At 45.4% G+C, this 20,019-nt stretch overlaps 2 protein-coding genes across 3 annotated transcripts; both read right to left on the bottom strand.

Moving 5' to 3' along the window:
• Positions 1 to 3,645: 3,645 nt before the first annotated feature.
• On the bottom strand, positions 3,646 to 10,964 carry WFDC5 (WAP four-disulfide core domain 5). 2 transcript variants are annotated; one of them, XM_073011640.1, is made up of 6 exons: positions 10,222 to 10,964; positions 9,362 to 9,569; positions 9,042 to 9,170; positions 4,818 to 4,958; positions 4,584 to 4,724; positions 3,646 to 4,196 (listed from the first exon to the last, which is right to left on the bottom strand). In XM_073011640.1, the coding sequence occupies exons 3-6, from the start codon at positions 9,124 to 9,126 to the stop codon at positions 4,192 to 4,194; spliced, it is 372 nt and encodes a 123-aa protein (XP_072867741.1). In that variant the 5' UTR covers positions 9,127 to 9,170; positions 9,362 to 9,569; positions 10,222 to 10,964; the 3' UTR covers positions 3,646 to 4,191. The 2 variants fall into 2 exon arrangements, with proteins under 2 accessions (XP_072867741.1, XP_072867739.1); XM_073011638.1 differs by lacking the exon at positions 10,222 to 10,964 and having other exon boundaries at positions 9,042 to 9,422.
• A 6,542-nt stretch (positions 10,965 to 17,506) lies between these two features.
• WFDC12 (WAP four-disulfide core domain 12) lies at positions 17,507 to 18,577 on the bottom strand. Its single transcript, XM_073011636.1, has 3 exons — positions 18,286 to 18,577; positions 18,040 to 18,194; positions 17,507 to 17,875 (listed from the first exon to the last, which is right to left on the bottom strand). The coding sequence occupies exons 1-3, from the start codon at positions 18,375 to 18,377 to the stop codon at positions 17,775 to 17,777; spliced, it is 348 nt and encodes a 115-aa protein (XP_072867737.1). The 5' UTR covers positions 18,378 to 18,577; the 3' UTR covers positions 17,507 to 17,774.
• Positions 18,578 to 20,019: the final 1,442 nt, after the last annotated feature.

Below are 20,019 nucleotides of genomic sequence, written 5' to 3'. Positions count from 1 at the left end.
GGAAGCGCCTCCTAATAGATTTCCCTTGCTTCTGATTGGCCAGTCTTGGGTCACATGATCATTGTTTGGTACAAGGGAGCCTGGAGAGGAAACATATTTTTAAAATTTTAATTTACCTTTAAAATTGAAATATACTGTTTCCGTGGTAAAGTGCACAAATGTTAAGTTACAGCCGAATGATTTTTTTTTTTTTTTTACAAATGTATGTATCCATTGTGACTACCACCCGGGTCAAAATATGGAATGTCACTGGCACTCCAAGAGCCTGGGGGTGGGGTGGGGCAAGTATTTCTGACTGGGGACATTGCTGTTGGTAAGGAAGAAGGGGAGAATAGATAATTAGAAGTGTTCTACTTGGCTAGCTCCTGCTAAAACTCAAGGTCTTGACCTGGATATCATCTTCAGGAAGACTTGCCTGGTTTCTAGGCTGAGTTAGATCTCTCCCGGCCTCCCAGGCCTCTCCAGTTTGGTATATGTCATGCAACTCTCTAGCTAGGGCTTTGTCTCATCCATTAGTGCATGAGTTCTGCAAAGCACAGCCTAGAGCCTATATTAAGTGCTCAGCAAACATTTATTGAATGAGTGAGGGAGGAAAGCAAGGTTAGAGTCTGCAAAAGGAACCAGCCTCCTAGGAGACTTTCCAGAAAGCCAGCGGAGACAGGCAGTAGAGATAGAGCTGATTGGGTTGGAGCTGAACTTGGAGCTGGCACTGAATAGTCACAGAACTGCTGGAACAGGGAGTGAGTTAACCAGGAAGCTGAGCAGGGAATCTAGAATGGGCTGTATAGATGCTGCTACCTATAGCCAGAGAAGCCATAGTCTGTGACCTGTCACCTCCTGCCATTCCAAGGACCTAGCTCAGAACTCAGAGCTCCAGGATAGTCACAGGGCTCTTGGCAGCCAAGTCTTAACTGGCTTACCTGGGAGCTTCCTGCTGTGACCCCCTAATTTTCCTCCTGATGCCTTTGAGGAAAGAAACCTAGGGCAATATGCTATGTATCAACAGGCTTGGGCTCCAGTTGTCTAGAATTAAGTCTGGTCACTTAACTTTTTTGTGTCTTTGTGATCTTCATTTTTCAGATGTGGACACTGAATCTTCAGGTAGGAGGAGTCTTAAGTGGGAGGAATCTTCAAAGACCGATTATAATTAATTAGTATAGTCAATAGGGACGTAAAGTTTATGGTTAGACTCCTTGGGGTTGAATCCCAGCTCTAGTACTTACAAGTTGGACAACTTTGGCCAAATTAACCTCTTGGTGTTTCAGTTTCCTCATGTGTGAAATGGGGAAAAGTAATGAAACCTACCCGATAAGGATATGAGGATTTAATGAGATTATACAAGATTATACATGTAAAGTGATTAAAATGATACCTGGTGCATGGCACATGATCTGTAATTGTTGGCTGTTGCTGCCTTGATTACTCTCAAGGGAGGAATATGGTGTGGTTTAATCCTGGCTACATCATTTCTCAGCTGGGGGTCTTGGGCAAGCCACTTATCTCATAGCCACTGTTTCTTCACTGTCAAATGGGAATAGCCTTTCTCAGGGTTATGGGTCGGATGAATGAAATGATGTTTAAAAGTGGGAGAGCTACAGTAGAGATTCATTACAGACTAATAACCAGAATCTGAACTAGTTAAGCTCTTACTGTGATGAATCTGTGACGAACAACCCCTGAATCTCTGTGTCTTCTTACCACAAAGATTTATTTCTCTTTGGCAAGTTTGAGGCTTGGCTGGTCTGACTCAGCTTCAGGCTTGCCCCAGGTGTCTCTCCAGCAAGACAAGTGGCTTTGGGCAAGCTCTTCTCATGGCAGAGGGCAGAAGCTCCAAGAAGGGTGGAGGCCAGGTGCGGTGGCTCACACCTGTAATCCCAGCACTTTGGGAGGCTGAGGCGGGCAGATTGCCTGAGGTCAGGAATTCAAGACCAGTTGGGCCAACATGGTGAAACTCCATCTCTACTAAAAATGTAAAAATTAGCCTGGTGTGGTAGCAGATGCCTGTAATCCCAGCTACTTGGGAGGCTGAGGCAGGAGGATCACTTGAACTCAGGAGGTGGAGGTTGCAGTGAGCCAAGATCGTGCCGCTGCACTCCAGCCTGGGCAACAAGAGTGAAACTCCATCTCAATTAAAAAAAAAAAGAAGAATGGTGGTATTTTTCTTTAAACAGGCTACACTGTCACTGCCACCCACATCCCGTCATTAGCTAAAACAGGTCTCCTCGCCAAGCCCAAGTCACTGGGGCAGGATGTACACTCTCCCTGAGGGAAGCCACTGTAAGCATGGGGTAGGGAGGGGAAAGGGAAAATTGTAGGCAAATAATCCAATCTACCATATTATCTGTGTTAACTATATGAAGTTATATGTAGATGGGGAAACTGAGGCCTAGAAAGAGGAAGAGAAATATCTAAGGTTGCTCGGAGTCAGTGACTCCCAGACAGTTCTCCTTCCCCTCTCCAAGACCTCATTCTATATCCATGTAGTTAGTATCTGGCACTTTTCAGTCAATGGTTCAAGCATTTGAATCCCATGGGAAGGACAAGGAGGGTGAGGAAGTAGAATTCCTTCCATCTTCCCACAGGGCAAACAGAAGCCCAGAGTGCAGAAAGATGCACCTGTCATCACACTGCAAGGCCAAGAGAATAGGGAAAGAAGACCCAGGATTCCCAAGTTGACCTCCACAGTGGACCGCCCAGTCCCTCAGTCTTGTGCTGGATACAAGAGGCCCAGCAGATAGAGCAGGGAATTTGCCACCTCCTTCCTGGGAGGAAAGTGGGAGAGTCAGGAATCCAGCTGTCTGGGTCCAGGGAGGTCCCTTGGGATGGCTGTCATTCCCTCATTGACCCCTTCTCCCTGCAAGAAACACTCATTAAACCCTGACTGCATACTGGACCCAGGAGAAATTGAAGTGAGTGAGGTGGAGACAGGCCCACCATAATAATGACATCCTGACTACTTGAGCAAAATTTCCCCAAATTTGGGGCAATTTGAAGTGATCTTAATATGTACCTGGATGCAGTGTCACATCACATGAACTCCTGAAGTGAGAAAGTCATTCCCTTCTCAAGCCTTCTGATTTCCCCAGGGAGAAAGGCTCAGCTTAGAGGTTTGCATCTTTAACCCTTTAAATCTTCATTGATTAAAACATAGACTGGCCATGTGCGGTGGCTCACATATGTAATCCCGGCATTTTGGGAGGCTGAGGCAGGCGGATCACTTGAGGCCAGGAGCTTGAGACCAGCCTGGCCAACACGGAGAAAACCCGTCTCTACTAAAAATACAAAAATTAGCCAGGCATGGTGGCGGGCACCTGTAGTCTCAACTACTCAGGAGGCTGAGGCAGAGGAATTGCTTGAACCGGGGAGACGGAGGTTGCAGTGAACCAAGATCGCGCCACGGCACTCCAGCCTGGGCAAGAGAACGAGACTCTGTCTCAAAAAACAAAAAACATAGACCGAGTACAGGCTTTCAGGCTCAGTCTTGGCAGGTGGCTGTTGCTAGCTAGAGCTTAATAACACTATTTAATATCATTTAATCTGACATGATTTACTTTAATGGAACTGAGCTGTTTCCATTGTATTTGTTTTCGTAATTCCATTTGTGGCAATTGATCTCATTTATCTCATTTATAGTAGTGATATCAATTTTCTTTTGAAATGAATTTGTTTATACACAAAAGTGAGTCATTTAAAGAAAACATTAAGTCAATGGTGGCACAGGCAGCGTGGAGCCCATCGTGGTGCTCTTTTGTAGTTATGGTGAAAATCATGACAGAGGGGAATGACTGATGTTTGGAAAACTCTGCTAGAATATTCATTCTGGGTGGTTGGGCTGCCTGAGGGAGAGGTCAGGGTCTGCCTGAATTGGGCATTCTTGCTGGAGGAAGCAGCATGTACGGATTGGTGTGAACGTGTGAGGAAGGGTGGGAAGCTCGCATGGCAGTGCTGCAGGCTGCTGGGGTGATACAGAGGCCTTCCTCCGAGGTCAGACTATGGACTTTGACTCCCAGGGGGAGAATCCAGGGGCGGATGCGTTGCAGGGAAGTGACAGCAGGCCAGTGTTTATCAGAAGGCTGGAACCACCGCTAGTAGAGATAGTGCTGTCCGGCGGGCAGGGCCCCAGGCCTCCCATCGTGAACTCTTTCCGTTGGTCCCCAGCTTAGGTGCAGAGCCACGGATCCTAAATCAGAATTAGCCTGAAGAAGGAGAAAGAAAGGGTTAATTCCTTCCCATAATAGGGCTCTGGTTTCTGGCCTTGGTCTCCCATTCATGACCGACCAGCGCAGCTCTGGTTGCCACCAAGGCTGGACTCCTCCGCCCCCTTCAAAAGGGCAAACGGAAGCCTGGAGCAGTTTAGGGCTATTGTCCAGATGCCACAGCAAGCTCAAGAAGAGAACCAAGGACTTCCAGGTCCTCTGTTATCCTAGCAGGACTCCCCCAGCCCCTATCCAATTCCCCAGTCCTAGCCACGGGAGGCTCTGACTTCTGGGGAGGCATCCTGTTACGCTTGCAGCAGTGAAGAAAGTATTAGAGCTGGGGCTCGGAGAGGGAAGGCACCTGCCCCGGGCGCCCAGGAGCCGCACCTCTGGCAGGATCTCGGCAATCCCGGCCACAGGCGCTGTGGCAGCATCGCTTTTTGCCCGAGCAGTCTGAGTCCTTGTGACACTGGTGGTTCACGGGGCTGAGGCAGCGCAGTTGGTCCTGTGGGCAGCTGCCCGGCTTCACTGCAACACAGGGAACTGGGTGAGCTCTGCCTGTGCCCACCGGCCCTGGAGCTTGGGGCTTGGGTGGTCAGCAAGGTGGACAGGGGCATTTACCAGAGACCCTGGGGACGCACTGGCGGAAGCAAGCTCTGTAGCAGCACTTCCTGGTCAAGGGACACTGGCTGTCTTCCACGCACTGGTCAGGCACCGATAGGAGGCACGGCCCATCATCTGCTGGGCAGCCTCCCCATTTCTCTGTAAGAGAATCTCCCAATATTGCAGCTGGAGGAAGCTTACGGTTATGTAATAAGCGCTCACCTGGGAATGACAAGCTCTGAATTCTCCATCCCTTGCTTCTTGCCTGTCTTTTGGCTAGTTTGGTGGTGGTGGTGGTGTTGTTTGTTTGTTTCTAATGACTCCAAGCCTCAGTTTTCTGGCTGTGAAATGGGAAGCTGGGCTAGTTTGAGACTCAGATGGCACAAATGATAGGGGAAAATGAAGCCCAGCATCTCCACTGTGGCCAGCAAGGCCATGCCTGGTCTGGGCCCTGCCCATCTCTCTAGCCCCATCCTCTACTGCCCTTCCACTCAGTGGCTCCAGATCTGCTCCAAGCCAGCTCTCTTTGCAGGGTTCTGGCTCTGGCTGCATCCTTTGCCTGGTGCACTTCTCCTGTACTCCATTCGCCTGGTCAGCTCATTAGGACTCAGCAGAAACATCACATCCTCAGAAGACTCTACTTCTCTGACCCCACATTAACTAGGTCAGCCCCCCGCCCCCAACACACACACACACTCAGTTCTTTCCTCCAGAGTTTGTGACCCTGCATCTGTTTGTCTGTGTCTCTCACTTGGCTGGAGGTTATGAGAGTAGACACCCTGCTAGCTTTGCTCACCATTGGTCCATATCACAGCACTTGGTGCAAACAGTAGGGGCTCAGTGACTTGGAAAGAAAGGGTTTTGAAGTGAGGCCCAGCATTGCACATGCGTCAGCAGCAGCCAGCCTGGTGCACTGTCACAGCCACAGCTGGCCACATCTGCATGTTGCATTCACCACTGTTGCAAATGGCATGGTTTCGAGGATCAGGCATTAACTCTATCTGTGAGGTGTTCTTCTGAATGGCTGTAGAGCGTTCTGTCCCAGAGCTTACCTAACCACTCTTCTTGCTGGGATTTTGGGCCATGTTCAGATTTCATGCATAAAGCTGGAAATCAGTATCTTCCTCCATGTAGAGGAGGAAATCAAGGCCTGAAAGGGGCAGTGACTTGCCCAGACCCACATGGGCTGGAGTTAGGACTCCCAGGGCCCGGCTCCCTCTGACCTCTGTGAGTCTCCATCCACCTTGAGCTGTAGACATGGAGCAGGTCCCAGGCCTTCAGTTAAATCCAGCATCAGAGAAAATGTTCAAGAGCTCCGAGGGGCAGCTGGATCTGGTGACTTTATCTCTGTGTCCGCCACTCCCCCTCAGCCCCCTGCCTGGGTGCTGGCTGCACACGTAAGTAGGCACTTTGCTCACATCCTACGTGCTCTAAGTCAACTTCAGCTGTCAGAGCGGGTTGGTTTAAATTGAATTGCTGCCCCCTGCTGGAGAAAGAAAGGCTTGGCCTGGGGAGGGGGGAAAAGTGTGGGTTTGGGGTGATGGGAGTGATGTGAGGGCTCCTGGGAAACAGTCTGAGGTCAACGGTTTAGCCCTGAATTCACAGGTCCAAGCCAAAGGTGCTTGGGCCTCAAAGGGTGGGCCAGACGGAGCTGCCTGCACTCAAAGCCCGTGGAGCCAGGTGGGTCAGGCAGGGAGAGTTTCTGTACCCAGGGGCCTGGAGCTGAACCTTGGGGAATGGGCAGATAGGGAGAGGGCATGACAGCTGGCATTTCCAGTGGAAGAACTGTGATAGCTGCAATGTGGAGGTGGGGATAAAAGGCTGGCGTGTGCAGAGCCTGTGTGAGAGGCTCTAGGTGGTCACACTCACTTTGTTTGCCTGCTTTTCCTAACAGTCCCTCCAAACCAGGTTCTTTACTCACAGATGTGTACATCCAGACAGTCACACACACAGATGGTCATCCGGATGCATCCACCATGGGTGTGTAGACTTAGAGAGCAAAAGAATTGTATCCAGACATGGATAAATATATACACTTGTACACACAGACGATACACACACATAGTCAAATACACAAGCACATTTAGATCTAGACACACAATTAGCTACGGGCTTAACAATAGGAAATTGCAGATAGTCAACTGTTTTATCTACAAAAGTAGCAATTTTACATGGTTCAACTTAATACACACATATATACATATGGACATACATCAGATAGTTATACATATGCAATATATTTATAAACACATATATAAACAGGCAGTCACATATGTACATATGAGCTGGAACATAATCACTGTAAATACACGAGCATACTGTCATATACACATGCCTACCCACATAGATACACACACAGACACTCAGACACACACAGTTGTGTATATAAATATATAGCATATGTGTGTGAACAGAGACATATATACGCATACACAGTCATATACACAGAATCATATGCACAGGGCTACACAGACACTTATATCTTCCCAATACCACATAACCGCTGACAGAATTTAATTAGGCACTTGCTGTTTATCAGGGACTATGCCAGGATCTTTGTATCAGAGACACCCAGACGTTTGAGTGAGAAGGGGCAGAATGGGGAGCTCTTATAAACAGAGGTGTCTGGGCTTCCACAGGCAACAAACTGAGACTTCCCTTCCCTTGGCCTCGTCACCTTCCTCCATTGTCTGAAATTCTACCAGCAGCCAGGCAGATGTCTCATGGGAGAGAAACGAGTGGGGACAAGGTGTGATAAACTGGGGGAGAGACAAGCGTGTCACACCTGCCCATGCTGAGAGTGGCCCTGCGCAGGCTCGGTTTCTGCTGTGCCAGCTCTTTACCTCTGAGCAGCCAGGTTGAATATCGGGGTGTGCTCCCTAGGAACACAAGGACTCCCCCAAATCACCCACTTATGCTGTGCTTACTGTGTGCCAGGCCCTTATTCCTCGAGACACCACTTACTCCTGAGAGAGAGGCGTAGGATCTCATTTTACATGGAGTAAGTCTTCAGACCTGTCCTGCTGACTTGCAGGAGTGCCCTGTATGGAAGTCCTAATAAACTCACACACTTGCCAATCTGGCCTTATCCAAGTAATTCTTTGGTCTCTCAGCTCCTTCCTAGGTTGGGGGTGCATTCTTCTGTACAGTCCTGGGGTTTTGCTGTAACAGTTGGTAAGGTGAATCTTTCTGATTTCAAATACCTGCATTCAAATGCCACGTTTGGCACTAACTCAGAGTCAGTCTTTGACCTTGTTAAGGGCTTCCCCACTATGCCTCAGTTTTCCTCATCTGCAAAATGGGGATAAAAATAGTCCTGTCCTCACAGCATCACACTGAGGAGTTACGTGGTGATGGTGCATGAATCACAGCCAACACAAGGTCCAGCCTTGGAGCTCACCAGTGTACTTCCTTCCTCAGCCTGTCCCCATTACTGTCCCCTTTCTTAAAGGCAGGGCCAGGGTTGCACAGGTGAATGTAGGTTAGAGTGTTCCAGCCCCAGAAGAGGATGGAGGTGGAGGCCTCACCCAGAGCAGGAGTCACTTGTCTAGTCACTCAGAGGCCCTCCCTCACCTGTCAGCAGGCCAGCCCCAGCCTTGTCAGGGGTGGGAATGGGGAACAGCAGGTTGGGGGTGATGAGAGCTAGAGACAGAGCTTCCTCCCCACAAAGCCCAGATCCCAGAAACCACACCCTCTCCTCAATTCCCAAGTCCTTTCCACAGATGGGGCGGTGGACCCACCGACCCAGTCACACCACAGACCAGCAGGCGCAGACAGGGTCCCTCCCCACACCTGGAGGCGCAGAGACACACATGGATACACATGGACAGGCACAAGCTCAGACGTGTGCATGCAGCCATTCCTAAGTGTACGTGTGCAGACAGAGCTTTGCACAGACAGGCAGGCACAAAGACACACGTCTACACAGAGGCAGGCACGTGGATTCCCTGCCCCGCCACCCCCTGACATATAGACAGGCACAGACAAGCACTGAGAAACTGGCCGAAAAGACACTCACAGATACCAACACAGGCAGGTGGACACAAATGTACACAAATAAAAACAGAGGCTTCTGAAAGCACTAAGAATTGGGCATCCACACATACACACACGCACGCATGCGCACACACGTGCACACACCCCCCACAGTCAGGGAATGACCTGCCTTCTCCCAAACCCTTACTCTCCCTAGAGAAGTAGGGACAATCTGGTCCCCAGAGCAGAGGGATTTCCCGCACTCACCTCCCTTCTTCCTGCCAAAGACAGCAGGCAGCTGACTCCCCACAGCCAGGAGGGCCCCCAGGAGGAGGAGGCTCTGGATCCTCATGTTTCTGCTGCCGGTTCAGGGCCCAGGGCCCCCCAGATTAACACCTGCAGCCTCAGGGAAGCCAGAGAAACTTAGTCAGGAGAGGAAAGAGAGGGGGTGTGGAGTGACACCATGCTTGCTTCATCTTGGCCCCACCCCTGTGGGCCCGAGGCCTCAATGCAAGGGATGCTGTCACAATTGCTGAAGATAGGGTGACGGCACATCCTGCATGTGGGGGACTCAGATCCAGTCTTGCCTGTATCGGTGACTTGGGCTGCGATCTTGGGCAAGTCTTGTCTCTCTCTGAGCCTCAGTTTTTTCATCTGTTTACAGGGTGAAGGTTGTTGAGTCAGGTACTTGCTTTCCTGGCTCTCAAAGATGTTGAAACCCCAGCAATATCTAGGCAGTGGATAGAGGTCAGCATGGAATAGCAAAGGAGTGAGGGTTTGCAGAGTTCTGGATGCCTAGGAAGGGAGAAGGCGTTAGGGTTAGGCTAGAGTTTGCTGCCAAAGAAGGCTGGCCCAGGTTGGCATAATGAGTGAGGCCAGCCCTGGCTTCTCCTCTTGGGTCCTGTGGGTGGGAGAAAGACCACCCCGCCTTTGGTGAGATCACCAGTGGCTTCTGGTAGAACTGCCCTCTTCCTGGGACTGGCTTGGCTGTTGAGGGTTGGGGAGCATGGCTTTTGGCTTAGCTAAGTTTGCTGGTCACAGCAGATGCATGGCCACTGGAAACTCTTCTCTGGCCCTAAAGGATCCTGAGCAAAAAAATGTCATCTCATCCAGGGACCCCCTCCTTAGATTTCTCCAACATCTCTGATGTTGGCTCCTGCATTTGGTAGAAGAGAGGGAGCTGAGACTTGGCATCGTAAGGGACATCCTAAACAGAAACGCCATTGAAGTACATTTTCTCAGCCTTTCCATTTGAAAGACTAGGAAATTGTGAGATAGAGATGAGAGGGAACTTGCCCAAGGACACACAGCTAATTCCTGACTAAGGTAGGACTTCCCACTGTGGCCTCCCTATCATCCTCATTCAGTTCCCGGGTTTTAAAAGCAAGTCAATACCTCATCTGATCCTGAGAAAGGAGGGTGATATTACAGGGCTTGTCTCACTTACCCATTCCAATCCAGGACAGCCCTCGCAGCAGGAAGTTCTTCCTTGGGTTTAGTATGAATCTCTCATGCTGTCTTCTAAGCTAGCAAGATAGGAGAGGCTCTGTCTTCTGTGATCTGACGTTACTTTTGGAATGCTAGCACCTCCTTGGAAGCTTTATCTTGGAGGAAAAACATATCAGCCCGCCCTTCCTCTCTCTCTCTTTCTCTCTTTCTTTTTCTCTTTCTTTCTTTCTTTCTTTCTTTCTTTCTTTCTTTCTTTCTTTCTTTCTTTCTTTCTCTCTCTCTTTCTTTCCTCTCTCTCCCTCCTTCCCTCCTTCCCCCTCTCTCTCCTCTCTCTTCTTTCTTTCTTTCTTTCTTTCTTTCTTTCTTTCTTTCTTTCTTTCTTTCTTTCTTTCTTTCTTTCTTTCTTTCTTTCTTTCTTTCTGTCTTCCTTCCTTCCTTCCTTCCTTCCTTCCTTCCTTCCTTCCTTCCTTCCTTCCTTCCTTCCTTCCTTCCTTCCTTCTTTCCTTTCTTCCTTTTCTTCTTCTTCTCTCTCTTTCTCTCTCTCTCTCTCCCCCGACCCCCCGACAGGATCCTGCTCTGTTGTCCAGGCTGGAGTGCACAGTGCCATCATGGCTCACTGAACCCTTGACCTCCTGGACTCAAGTAGTCCTCCTGCCTCAGCGTCCTGAGTACCTGGGACTATAGGCATGCACCCCCATGTTCAGCCAGTTTTTATTTTTTGTAGAGATGGGGGTGTCTTCCTATGTTGTCCATGCTGGTCTCTAACTCGTGGACTCAAGTGATTTTACCACCTTAACCTCCCAAAGTGCTGGGATTATAGGGGTGAGCCACTGTGCCCAGCCATGAAATGCTCTTTTTTTTTTTTAATCTTTTTTTTTTTTTTTTGAGACAGAGTCTTGCTCTGTCGTCCAGGTTGGAGTGCAATGGAGTGATCTCTGCTCATTGCAACCTCCGCCTCCCGAGGTCTAGCAATTCTCTGCCTCAGCCTCCTGAGTAGCTAGGACCACAGGCGCCCGCCACCACACCTGGCTAATTTTTTGTATTTTTAGTAGAGACGGGGTTTCACCATGTTGGTCAGGCTGGTCTTGAACTCCTGAACTCAGGTGATCTACTCGCCTCGGCCTCCCAAAGTTTTGGGATTATAGGCATGAGCCACCATGCCCAGCCAATGCTTTTTTAATTAAAATTATTTTGTAGACATTTTCCTGTGCTGTGAAATGTTCTGTAAACATCATGTTTTCTGATGGCTACATGCTATTTTGTTAGATCTATATGTGAAAACATCACTTCAGTAAAGTTTTTAGGGAAAAAAGATATGCCAAAATATACATAATCAGTATCCTATTATGAGGTTTCCAATTTCCCATTTTCATAAATAAAGCCGTGATAACAATCTTTTTGTGTACATTTTGGAGTCGCATCTCTGACTGTTTTCTTAAAGTAAATTTGTCAAAGTTAGAAATTCTAGGTCAAAAGGCATGGCCATGTTTCCAGGCTTTGGATATATCTGGTCAAATTAAATTTCAGAAAGGAAGTGAGTGAGTGTACAAGAGCCTCCAACTGCCCTGCGATAGACGTCTATTGTTTTGTCTACCCAGCGTCTCTTCCTTTGGTGGAATCATTGCTCCCTGACTCCTGTAATTCTGGTTGGTTGCCGATCAGCAGGTATGTCTCCTATCAAAGCTGAGGGCACTCTATCCAGGTTACACCCACTGCACTCTTCCCCCACCCCTAACTTGCCCACTCCTTCATTAGAGTCTTGAACAGAGAAGCCAGTGCTCTAAACAGAACAGTCCAAAGCTCAGATGCTGTTGCTCACAGCCAAAGATCCTTAGTGGATATACTTACTACCTACAGGATATTAAAAAAATTAGTAAATAAAATATTTGCTAATGGAAACAATATTTCATTTTAATTTGCTTCCCTCTTAATATCTGTGATAGTGAGCATTTCTTCATATTTGCATACTGACTGTATCCTTTTTCTGTGAATTGCCTGTTTTTGTATTTTGCTCATTTTTATTGGGAGGTTCTTTTATTTTTGCATTTTAAGAGCTGTTTATATATTAAGAATCTATTAACCTGTCATATACAAGGGGCAGTATGGTGAAGTAGTGAACAGATGTATATTGGAGTTAGGCAGACCTAGTGTTGAATCTTGGTGCCATAGGCTCTATCGGTGTGACATTAATTTTGTAAAACCCCTGTTTATTCTTGTATACCAGTAGAGATAGAGATAATCATATATATTTTATAGGATGGTTCTGAGAACTGAATGAGATAAGCTTGATAAATACTTTAACGCTATATTGCAAATATTTGTTTCCTTGTTTTTGCTTAGTACCAAAGGATTAAATTTTGGGGTAATCAATCTTTTCATTCATATTTTCTCCTTTTATTTTTATGCTAAAAAGGCTTTTTGACTCTGATGTCAGATAAATATTCACTATATTTACTTGTTATTTTGTGATTTTTGAAATACATGCTAATTCTTCAATCTAGTTGAAGTTTATCTTGGTGTAGAGCGTGAAATAGGAAATATCTTTTTTTGTAAGTAATTAAGCAATTGTCCTATGATCATTTAGTGAATAATTTAAACTTTTGCCATTAAGAATTAAAACTTTATCAATAACTTAAGTCTTATATGTAACAGGGGCTCTTTATGGGTTTTCATTTTTTTTTTTCTTTTTTCTTTCTTTCTTTCTTTTTTTTTTTTGAGACAGAGTCTCCCTCTGTTGCTCAGGCTGGAGTGCAGTGGCGCGATCTTGGCTCACTGCAACCTCCATCCCTCGGGTTCAAGCAATTCTCCTGCCTCAGCCTCCTGAGTAGCTGGGACTACAGGTGTGTGCCACCTCATCCGACTAATTTTTGTATTTTTAGTAGAGACAGGGTTTCACCATGTTGGTCAAGCTGCTCTCGATCTCCTGACCTTGTGATCTACCCACCTCACGCTGGGATTACAGGCGTGAGCCACCGTGCCTGGCCCGTTCTTTTCTTATGACTGTTTATTCTTGTGCCAGCACAGGCGAGCATGTATCGTGGGTTCCTGACCACTGAAATAAAGAGAATATTGCAATAATATTTGGCTAGTTTTTATTTTTTCGTAGAGGCAGGGGTCTCCCTATGTTGCCCAGACTGGTCTCTAACTCCTGGACTCAAGTGATTCTCCCAGCTTGGCCTCCCAAAATGCTGGGATTAAAGTGAGCCACGTGGATTTTTTGGTTTTCCAGTGTATTTAAAAGTTATGTTTGCATTATAGTGTAGTCTATTAAGTGCACAATAGCATTTGTCTAAAATAAGTATACACCTTAATTTAAAAATACTTTATTGCTAAACTATGCTAATAATCATGTAAGCCTTCAGTGAGTCATAATCTTTCTGCTGGTGGAGGGTCTTACCTTAATGTTGAGGCTGCTGAATGATCAGGGTAGTCGTTGCTGAAGGATAGGTTGACTGTGGCAATTTTTAAAAATAAGACAACTATGAAGTTTGCTGCATCCATTAACTCTTCCTTTTTTCAACTTTTATTTTAGAATTAGGGGGTACATGTGCAGTTGTGATACAAAGGTATATTGTGAAAGATTTCTCTGTAGCATGCAATGCTGTTTGATAACATTTTATACACTGTACATCTTCTTTCAAAATCAGAGTCATGGCATGGTGCAGTGGCTCATGCCTATAATCCCAGAGATTTGGAAAGCCAAGGCAAGAGTATCACTGAGCCCAAGAGTTTGAGACCAGCCTGGGCAACATAGTGAGGCTCTACCTTTACAAAAAATTTAAAAATTAGCTGGATGGTGGTGCATGCCTGTAGTCCTACCCCCTCGGAAAGCTGAGGTAAGAGGATTGCTCGAGCTCAGGAGTTCAAGGTTACAGTAAGTTATGATCATGCCACTGCACTCCAGGCTGGGCAACAGAGCAAGACCCTGTCTCTGAAAACAACAACAACAAACAGTTGGAACCAATTCTCTCAAACCCTACTGCATTATCGACTAAGTTTATGTAATATTTTAAATTCTTGGGTTTGTCATTTCAGCAGTGTTCACAGCATCTTTACTAGGAGTAGATTCTATCTCTCAAAACCACTTTCTTTGCCCATCTATAAGAGGCAACTCCTCATTCATTCAAGTTTTATCATAAGATTGTAGCAATTCAGTCACATCTTCAGTCTCGACTTCTAATTCTAGTTCTCTTGCTATTTCCACCACATCTGCAGCGACGACTTCCTCAACTGAAGTCTTGAACCCCTCAAAGTCATTCGTGAAGATTGAAATCAGCGTCTTCCAAACTCCTATTCATGTTGATATTTTGACCTACTCCCATGAATCATGAATGTTCTTAATGGCAGTTAGACTGTGAGCCCTTTCCAGAAGATTTTCAGTTTACTTTGCCCAGATCCATCAGAGCAATCACCATCTGTGGCAGCTATAGCCTTACGAGATGAATTTCTTAAATAATAAAACTCGAAAGTTAAAATTACTCCTTGATCTGCAGAATAGATGTTGTGTTAGCAGGCATGAAAATATTAATCTTCTTGTACATCTCTATCAGAGCTCTTGGGTGATCAAATGCATTGTCAGTAAGTAAAAATATTTCAAAAGGAAAGTAGAATTTTTTTTTTTTTTTTTTGTGAGCAGTAGGTCTTAACAGTAGGCTTAAAATATTCAGTAAACTATGCCATAAACGGATGTGCTGTCATCCAGGCTGTGTTGTTCCATTTTTAGAGCATGGGCAGAATAGATTTAGCATAATTCCTAAAGTCTCTAGGATTTTTGGAATAGTAAATGAGTATTGGCTTTAACTTAAAGTCACCAACTACACTAGTCCCTAATAAGAGAGTCAGCCTGTCCTTTGAAGCTTTGAAGCCAAGCATTGACTTCTCTCTAGCTAAGAAAGTCCTAAATGGCCTCTTCTTCCAATAAAAGACTGTTTCATCTACATTGAAAATCCGTTGTGTAGCGTAGTCACCTTCATCAATTATCTTGTGTAGATCTTCTGGAGAACTTGCTGCAGCTTCTCCATCAGCACTTGCTTTACTTTACACTTTTGTGTTATGGAGATGGCTTCTTTCCTTAAATCTTGTGAACCTACCTCTGCTAACTTCAAACTTCTCTTATGCAGCTTCCTCACCTCTCAGCTTTCATAGAATTGAAAAAAGTTAGGGCCTTGCTCTGGATTAGGCTTTGGCTAAGGGGATGCTGTGGCTTTTTTGATTTTTTTATCCAAACCACTAAAATTTTCTCCATATTAGCAATAAATCTGTTTCACTCACCATTTTTGTGTTCGCTGGAGTCGCTATTTCAATTGCCTTCAATAACTTTTCCTTTGCATTTGCAAGTTGACTAACTGGTAAAAGAGGCCTAGCTTTGGACCTATCTTGGTTTTCAACATGTCTTCCTCACTAAGGTTAATCATTTCTAGCTTTTTTTAAATTTAAAGTGAGAGACGTGACTCTTCCTTTCACTTGAACACTTAAAAGCCACTGTAAGATGATTAATTGGCCTCATTTCAGCATTGTTGTGTTCCAAGGGAGAGAAACAGGGAATGGCCGGTTGGGGGAGAAATCAGAACATATACCACATTTATCGATCAAATTCACTGTCTTATATGGGCACAGTTTATTGCACCCTGAGACAATTAAAATAGTATCATCAAAGATCACTGACCACAGACCAACATAACAGATGTAATAATAATGAAAAAAATTGAAATATTGTGAGTATTACCAAAATGTGACACAAAGACACATAGTGAGCATGTGCTCTTGGAAACATGGGCTGATGTACTTGCTTGGTGCAGGGTTGCCACACACCTTCCACTTGTAAAAAATGCAATGACTGCAAAGCACAATAAAACAAGGTATGCTTGTATTGTGGTTGTAATTGTTGTAGCTCCATAATATGTTTTAGTGACTGGTGGTACCCATTACCCTTCATTAGTCTACATTTTCAATTTTCCAGGTTACAAGTATTTTATTGTTCTGTGTGAACCTAATGATCATTTTGTTAAGCTGCAAAAATAAACTCATTGTTTTTATCCTAAAAAGTTTTCAAAAATGCACAAAAGAACAGCAAATACTTTTATGGAGCCTACATACCCATCATCCAGATTCAACAATGAGTCATTTTACAACAATTCCTTCATGCAAATCCCCACCCCTTTTTTGGCTGAAGTATTTTAAAGTAAATCCAACCCATCTTATATTTTACCTTTAAATACTCCAGTGTGCATCTCTAAAAACTAAGGACACTTTCTCACACAATCACAATACTATTGTCACACCTAAGAAAATTAACTACAGTTTCTTAACATCATCTAACATTCTATTTGCATCCTGTTTTTCTTATTGTCTCAAAAATGACTGTATGGTTGTTGGTGCACACATTGCATTGGCTGTAATGTATCTGAAGTTTCTTTTAATTTAGAGCAATCCCTTCAACTCTTTTTTATCCTCCTTTCCTCCCTCCTCCTTCTTCTTCATGCTATTGATTTGTTGAACAAAACAGACAAACCGTTCTTTAGAGTGTCCCATGTTGCTTCCCCATAATGTCTTCCATCTTCTTTGTCCTTTATGTTTCCCATAGACGAACGCTAGCTGTAGAGGCTTGGTGAGGTTCATGCTCAGCTGTCTTGGCAGGAGCCCTTCTTGAATGATGCTGTGTGTTTTGTGTTGCATCAGCTCAGGAGGAACAGAGGTCTGGCTTACCCATTTTTAGCATTGTGGAGACAGATTAATGTGTTTTAGGCATGTACCTGAATCCTCATGTTGTAAACTTGTGTTTCCCCTCTTACGAACTGTAAATATACCACGGGGTGATGAAATGGCACCCTGTAAATATTCAGAAGCCATGGATGATCATTGCCTGAATCAATTATTTCATTAGGATTTGTGAAACCCAATGAGTTTTAATTTTAATTATATTTCAGGCATAAATTATTCTGACCAAGATGAACATTTTGTGGAGGCTTGCTGCTTGGGGAAGAGCATATCTTTTAAAAAAAACATTTATTTGTTTATTTATTTATTTATTTATTTATACATATGGTAGAAAAGTTTAGTCTATTTATCCAGATCTTTTAAAATGTCATTTAATAAAGTTTTAGGGTTTTTTTTGTTGTTGTTAGAAAATTTCTGTACATCTCTAGATATGTTTATTTGTAGGTATTTTATATTTTATTCACTTTGATAATGTTGAATTAGATTTTTTTAATTATTAGGTTGTCTTAACTGGCTTGGGTTGCTATAACAAATTACCATAGACTCGGTGGATTGTAAACAGCAAATATTTATTTCTTACAGTTCTGGAGGCTGGGAAGTCCAAGATCAAGGCACCAGCAGATTCAGCATCTAGTGGGGGCCAGTTTCTCATCTCATCTCATCTTCCTGGGGTCTGGACTTTCTGTGACTCTTCCCTCTGTTTAGGGAAAAGGATTTCAAGCTCGGGTTTTCTTTGCTGGGGTTCAGTATTGCTTCTTCCATATTCCAAGTCTCAGGACCCTCAGGGGCAGGTACTGGGTGAGAGTGACCCCCAGAGGTGGAAAGGACCCGGCATCATTTCTGAGGACACCCAGTGGAGGAGGAGCCTGGAGACTTGGCCTCCCATCCTGGCTCTGGGCATGGCCCTGACACGTCTTCATCCTTGTTTCCTCCTTTGTACAATGGAGATGTTCAGACTAGTTGGTCTCCGAGGGCCCTGCCATCTTTAGTCATCCCTCCCCAAACCAGCGAAAGAGGCTAATTCCTCCGAAGTTTCATGGGCCAGATAGAGGCAGGGGAAGGCACAGCCCGAGCCCTGGGAGGCAGGTCTCCTTAACTTCTTCCAGTTTCTTCACAGGAATCACACACTTGAAGCCACAGTGCAGGTAACAACACTTCCTTTCCCCCAGACAGTCCTGGTCTGTGTGACACTGGGGAGGATCGGACTTGAAGCAGCGTACGTTGTCAGCTGGGCAAACCCCTGCTTTTTCTATACTTAGTGGAGGAAGCCACAAGGTGAGGTGAGAACTCCAGCCCCAGAGGGCCCCTCAGGACCTCTCCCCAGCCCAGCCCCACCCAGCTCCACCATGCCTGCTCACCCCCTTTAACTCCTTCCGCAGCCACCAGGGTCACAAGAGTGAGAGACACCATGAGGACCAAGAAGCTGCTGGACCCCATGTTGCTGGGCAGGTGCTTGGCTGGGAGCTGGGCTGAGCCTGGCTTTATAGTGTCCCTACTGGGCACGCCAGTGGGTGGAGCTGAAAGCTCAAAATGGCAAGGGAGGCTGCACTTCCCAGCTCTATTTGGAAATGGCCACTTTTGAGGAGGGACTTGGGGGCTTTCCCTAAGGTCTCCTCACTGGAATAGATGAAGAAATCAAAGAGCGACCCTCGTTCTTCACACAAGGAGAAGAAATGGCCACCTGACTGACCATTAGGCACCACCAGGGCCAAACTGTCTTATGGAAGGAGGAAAGGAAGCACAGAAAGGGCATAAAATTACTCAAGTTCACACACGAGGCAGTGGCAGGGCCAGACTTCCTCAACCCCACCATGTTCTCTAACAGTCCCTGCTCATGCCTGATTCACCTGGGACCAAAATCTTCCCTCCTTCCTGTGTTGCCCCGGATTTGTTCTCAGTTCTCTCCTCACCCCAAGGAAGAATCTGAATGGCAGTGCTTAAAATGTCTGTCCTGAACATTCACTCTCAGCCTTGCGTTCCAGCCCTATGTGCTCCTGCCCCCACCAATCTCATGTGGCCTGGAGGAAAGCAGATTTTGGACCTGTCACCAGCTGTGTAACTTTGAAAGCAGCTTCACCTTCCTAAGCCTCCGTTCCCTCATTCATACAATGGGCATCATAATTATACTGTATCGCCTTCATAGGATTTGTTTTCCCTCCTTTGCCCCTGCATCCCCCCAAATTCCTGGATTTGGAAGAAGACATGTGTGTGTGTGTATGTGTGTGTGTGTGTGTGTGTCTGTGCGTGTGTGTCTGAGCCCAGACTTTTGGAGTCCTTTCTTTGAATGGGTACTAAAGAGAGGGAAATCCTTCCTGTTGGAAAAGTTGCAGATATGAGCCCAGAAACTCCAGAAATTTGGTCCCAGCCCTGGTGAGAGAGAAATTCTGAGAAGATAAATCTAAGTTGCTGATAAGAAGACATGAGAGATGGGCAGGGAGTAATTTTGAGGAAATCTAGTCCTTTACTAACCTTTTTCCTGAGATCAGCCCCACTCATACTCAGGGTTAGGTTACCACCCAATACATTCACCTTTCTGGCTAAGCTGGTCTGAATTGGATTTCTGTCATTTACTAATAGGACCTCTGAGTGATGCAAAGATTGGGATTTGGTGCGTGCCACATACCAAAGTGTGGAAGGGACTGAGTTAGGGTTAAGTGGAGGCAGGGGAGGATACCTCCATTCCTGGAAGTGAGCCAACTCCTTATTAGATGGTGAATCTTTGGTTATAATCTCACCAGTTGTATCCTTGAGCTCAGATCACTTGGATACCAGGGATGGAGTCTGGGAAGTTAATAAACAAATACTAGAATGTTGGAATATATTGGCTATTGTCTCCTCCAGCTTTTTATTATGAACTTTTTAAACATACAGAAAAATTGAAATATCAGAACAATGATAACTTGTATACCTACAACTGGATTTAACAATTATTAATATTTTGGGATACTTTAGAATACCTATGGCTACATTTGCTGAAATATTTGAAATGAAATCGAATACATTATGTTCCTATTTCCTAAATACATCAGCATGCGAATTCTAAGAATAAGGACTTTCTTCAATATAATCACAAAGCCAT

Source organism: Chlorocebus sabaeus, chromosome 2 (assembly GCF_047675955.1).
Source record: "Chlorocebus sabaeus isolate Y175 chromosome 2, mChlSab1.0.hap1, whole genome shotgun sequence".
NCBI lineage: Eukaryota > Metazoa > Chordata > Mammalia > Primates > Cercopithecidae > Chlorocebus > Chlorocebus sabaeus.
This window is presented reverse-complemented; position numbering and strand designations above follow the sequence as displayed.